At 43.0% G+C, this 5000-nt stretch overlaps 1 protein-coding gene across 5 annotated transcripts in view; it reads left to right on the forward strand.

Annotated features, from left to right (window-relative positions):
- The window catches only part of LOC128690316 (neuroepithelial cell-transforming gene 1 protein), a 1446122-nt gene that overhangs the window by 1431500 nt on the left and 9622 nt on the right, over positions 1 to 5000 (forward strand). For all 5 annotated transcript variants that reach the window (XM_070087170.1, XM_070087181.1, XM_070087192.1 and 2 more), the window contains one exon: positions 3872 to 3996. In XM_070087170.1, coding sequence (XP_069943271.1) covers positions 3872 to 3996 — 125 coding nt within the window. The remainder of the gene's footprint in view (positions 1 to 3871; positions 3997 to 5000) is intronic.

The following is a 5000-nucleotide window of genomic DNA, read 5'->3' on the forward strand; positions in this document are numbered from 1 at the left end:
CTGAGGTGGCAAGAAGAGCTCACTCCAGCAGAGCAAAGTTGCTGGTTATGGGGGATTTCAACCACAGGGAGATTGACTGAGAAAACCTGGAGCCACATGGGGGTCCCAAAACATGGAGAGCCAAGATGTTGGATGTGGTGCTGGAAAACCTCATACACCAACATGTTAAGGACACTACCAGAGTGAGAGGGGAGGATGGACCAGCAAGATTGGACCTTGTGTTCACCCTGGGCAGTTCAGACATTGAGGACATCACATATGAGAGTCCCCTAGGAGCTAGTGACCACATGGTTCTGTGCTTTGAATACATAGTAGAGTTGCAAGTGGAGAGAGTAACAGGAGTTGAAAAGAGAAAAGCAAGACTATAAAAGAGGGGACTACATAGGGTTGAGGAACTTCCTGCAGGAGGTTCCGTGGGACAGATAACTGGCAGGAAAGCCAGTAAATGAAATGATGGAATTTGTAACAACAAAATGCAAGGAGGCAGTGGAAAGGTTTATTCCCAAGGGCAACAGAAACAATGGGAAGACCAGAACGAGCCCCTGGTTTACCCGACGGTGTAAGGAGGCTAAAACAAAGTGCAATAGTGAATGGAAAAAGTACAGAAGGCAGAGAACACATGAAAATAGGGAGATTAGTAGCAAAGCCAGGAACGAGCATGCACAGGTAAGGAGGGAGGCCCAGCGACAGTATGAAAATAACAAAGCTTCGAAAATCAAGACTGACCCGAAACTGTTGTATAGCCACATTAGGAGGAAGACAACAGTCAAAGACCAGGTGATCGGACTGAGGACAGAAGGTGGAAAACTCACAAGAAATGATCAGGAGGTATGTGAGGAGCTAAACAGGAGATTTAAGGAAGTTTTTACAGTAGAGACAGGAAGGGCTGTGGGAAGACAGCACAGAAGGGAACATCAAGAGGGAATATACCAACAAGTGTTGGATGACATACGAACAACCGAGGAGGAGGTGCAGAAGCTGCTAAGTGAACTTGATACCTCAAAGGCGATGGGACCGGACAACATCTCCCCGTGGGTCCTTAGAGAAGGAGCAGAGATGCTGTGTGTTCCACTAACCACAATCTTCAACACATCCCTTGAAACTGGGCAACTACCTGAGAAATGGAAGACAGCTAATGTAGTCCCCATATTTAAGAAAGGAAACAGAAACGAGGCACTAAACTACAGACCTGTGTCTCTGACATGTATTGTGTGTAAAGTCATTGAGAAGATTATCAGGAGGAACGGAACGGAAAAAGATTATAAATGAAAACCAGCATTGGTTCATGGAAGGCAAATCCTGTGTCACAAACCTTCTGGGGTTTTATGACAAGGTAACGGAAGTAAGACACTAGAGAGAGAGGTGGGTTGGTTGCATTTTCCTAGACTGCAGGAAGGCCTTTGACACAGTTCCCCACAAGAGATTAGTGCAGAAGCTGGAGGATCAGGCGCATATAACAGGGAGGGAACTGCAATGGATCAGGGAAAACCTGACAAGGAGGCAACAACGACTCATGGTACGTGAAGAGGTATCACAGTGGGCACCTGTGACGAGCGGGGTCCCACAGGGGTCAGTTCTAGGACCAGTGCTATTTTTGATATATGCCAACGACATGATGGAAGGAATAGACTCTGAAGTGTCCTTATTCGCAGATGATGTGAAGCTGATGAGAAGAATTAAATCGGATGAGGATGAGGCAGGACTGCAAAGAGACCTGGACAGGCTGGACATGTGGTCCAGAATCTGGCTTCTCGAATTCAACCCTGCCAAATGCAAAGTCATGAAGATTGGGGAGGGGCAAAGAAGACCGCAGACAGAAGACAAAGTCTACAGACCTCACTCAGGGAGAAAGACCTTGGGGTGACCATAACACCGAGCACGACACCGGAGGCACACATTAACCAAATAACTGCTGCAGAATACGGGCGCCTGGCAAACCTGAGAATAACGTTCCGATACCTTAATAAGGAATCGTTCAAGACACTGTACACTGTACACTGTGTATGTTAGGCCCATACTGGAGTATGCAGCACCAGTCAGGAACCCACACCTGGTCAAGCACGTCAAGAAGTTAGAGAAAGTACAAAGGTTTGCAACAAGGCTAGTCCCAGAGCTCAGGGGAATGTCGTACGAGGAAATCGGACTGACGACACTGGAGGATAGAAGGGTCAGGGGAGATATGATAGCGACATACAAGATACTGCGGGGAACAGACAAGGTGGACAGATATAGGATGTTCCAGAGAGGGGATACAGAAACAACGGGTCACAACTGGAAGCTGAAGACTCAGACGAGTCACAGGGACGTTAGGAAGTATTTCTTCAGTCATAGAGTCGTCAGGAAGTGGAATAGCCTAGCCGGTGAAGTAGTGGAGGCAGGAACCATACATAGTTTTAAGAAGAGGTATAACAAAGCTCAGGAAGCAGAGAAGGAGAGGACCTAGTAGCGATCAGTGAAGAGGTGGGGCCAGGAGATGAGTCTCGACCCCTGTAACCACAATTAGGTGAGTACACACACACAAACACACACACACACACACACACACACACACACACACTCGCACACAGAAAACAATGAGGACAAATTCCTGCTACTCTGTTATGGAAAACTGGGGGAGGTAATAGCTAGAACTAAGTATATAACAGTTTCTAATTATACAATAGAGCAAGAAAGTAATGTGAACGACCTGGGAGTGTTAATGTCTGAGATTGTCACTTTCAAACATTACAGCAGTGCCACTGTCATATCTGTGAAGAAAATAATAGGATGGGTAACGAGAGCGTTCAAAAGAAGAGATGCCAAGCCAGTGCTGAACCTTTTTAAATCACTTGTTCTCTCTAGACTGGAATATTGCTGTACATAACTTCTCCATTCAAGGCAGGTGAAACTGCTGATCTAGAGAATATACAGAGAACCTTTACTGACACATATCAGTTCCACCAAACACCTTAACTACTGGGAACGCTTGGAAGCACTTGACTTGTGCCTGCTGGAGTGCAGGCGAAAGAAATGCATCATAACCTATTCTTCGAAAATCCTAGAAGGAATGGTCCCCTAATCTGCACACAGAAATCACTCCTTACGAAAGCAAAAGACGGGGCAGGCGGTGCAATATACCCCTAATGAAAAGTAAGAGCGCCCTTGGTACACTAAGTGAACACACAATAAGTGTCCAGAGCCCAAGACTGGCTGCCTTCAAGAGGGAGCTGGACAGATACTTAAAGTCGGTACCGGATCAGCCGGGCTGTGGTTCGTATGTTGAACTACGTGGAGGCAGCAGTAACATCCTGTTTGATCAGGCCCTGATCCAACGGGATGCCTGGTCGTGGACCGGGCCGCGGGGGCATTGATCCCCGGAATATCCTCCAGGTAGACTCCAGGTAGGTAGACATATGGGATCTTCCTGTAATCACCGTTAGGTTGCTCCACAGTCATGTGTGTAGTTCGCTTGATACTAGTAAACGCGACTTAAAACTTGTTCTTCGTCTTCTTACTTCTTGCTTTATTCAAGACGTAATAGAGTTCCAGTATTCCAGAGAAACAAATGTAAATAAACTTTGCTGCTCTCCATCTAATTTCACCAAAATCCAACTTGATTTCTTCTAACAACTAGAAAATCAAAATTCGTGTCTCCTTCAAAATCAAACTTTTCGCTAATTACATTGAAATTAGACTTCATTTCATCTAGTTCCTTGAAAATCAATCTTCATATCAAACTTCTTTTCGCCTATTTCTCACGAAATTAATCTCATTTCACTTTATTCCTTCAGAAGCATAATTCTGCTCATCCAGTTTTAACAAAATCGAGAACAACAACAACAACAAACAACAAAAAAAAAAGGATGAGACTGACCATTCCGTGACTTTGCAGGAGAACTGGACGACAAGATGAAGTGGCTGAAGAACTTTGAGCGTCTCTTGGAGATCCAAAGGAACATCGTGTGGCCGCCCGTCACAGAACTTGACCCCAAGGTCTACATTCCGGAGTTCCTCAAGGTGCGTTGTTGGATCTCTCTGTCTCTCTCTCTCTCTTTTTAACACAGGGGTTGACAAGGTTAGGTTAAGGATCCCTAGTTTTATTGACACGCTCTCTGTCTCTCTCTCTCTCTCTCTCTCTCTCTCTCTCTCTCTCTCTCTCTCTCTCTCTCTCTCTCTCTCTCTCTCTCTCTCTCTCTCTCTCTCTCTCTCTCTGAGAGTTCATGTGTTTTGATAGTTTAGAGTTACTCTCTCTTCTTAACCCCTTTCGAATCCTGGCCCGCATCAGTCACTTCATTAGATTCTAATTATAGGTAAAACTTGCGATTTTGGCTTAAATAGCAACACTCTTCTTGCCGAATAAGGCAAATGAAAATTTGTCTACGTAATAATTTCGCAAAAATCATTCTGAACCTAACGAAAAAAATATATTTCATTGTGTTTGTTTATTATTAAATTAATGTAAACTTATCTGAAACATATTTAGTTGGATTAGGCTAATTTAAATTGTGTTTGCTATAATAAGGTTAGGTAAGTTTTCTAAGGTTCTTTTGGTAAAAAATATTAATTTTCCATTAATATGTTCTTATGTTCTTAACTGTTACTATGTCCACTATTATTCTTCACATCAATATAGAGTTAAACTCTGTTTTCTCATCAATGTTTCTGAGAGCTTTACGTATTTGTAGTCCAAAGTTCATAGATGAGGAAATATCCAAAATTTATGAAATAGCTAATGATCTGAAATACTCAAGAAACGTAACTGATAAATCTTTTAAAATCGCTAAAAATACATTTTACAATCCAAAAAGGGACAACCAACCTTATTCAACTAAAAATATGTTGGTTCTCCCTTACCATGAAAACTTCGTTGATATGCCTTCTCTTCTTAAGACTTTTAATATCAAAGTTGTATTTAAAAATCTTGATGCAGGAAAAAAATAAATTTTGATAAAAAATTCCCCCCAAAATGCTGATGGATGTGTCTATAAGATTCCTTGTAAAATTTGCGATAAAGTTTATTA

This window comes from Cherax quadricarinatus, chromosome 2 (assembly GCF_038502225.1).
Source record: "Cherax quadricarinatus isolate ZL_2023a chromosome 2, ASM3850222v1, whole genome shotgun sequence".
Lineage (NCBI taxonomy): Eukaryota > Metazoa > Arthropoda > Malacostraca > Decapoda > Parastacidae > Cherax > Cherax quadricarinatus.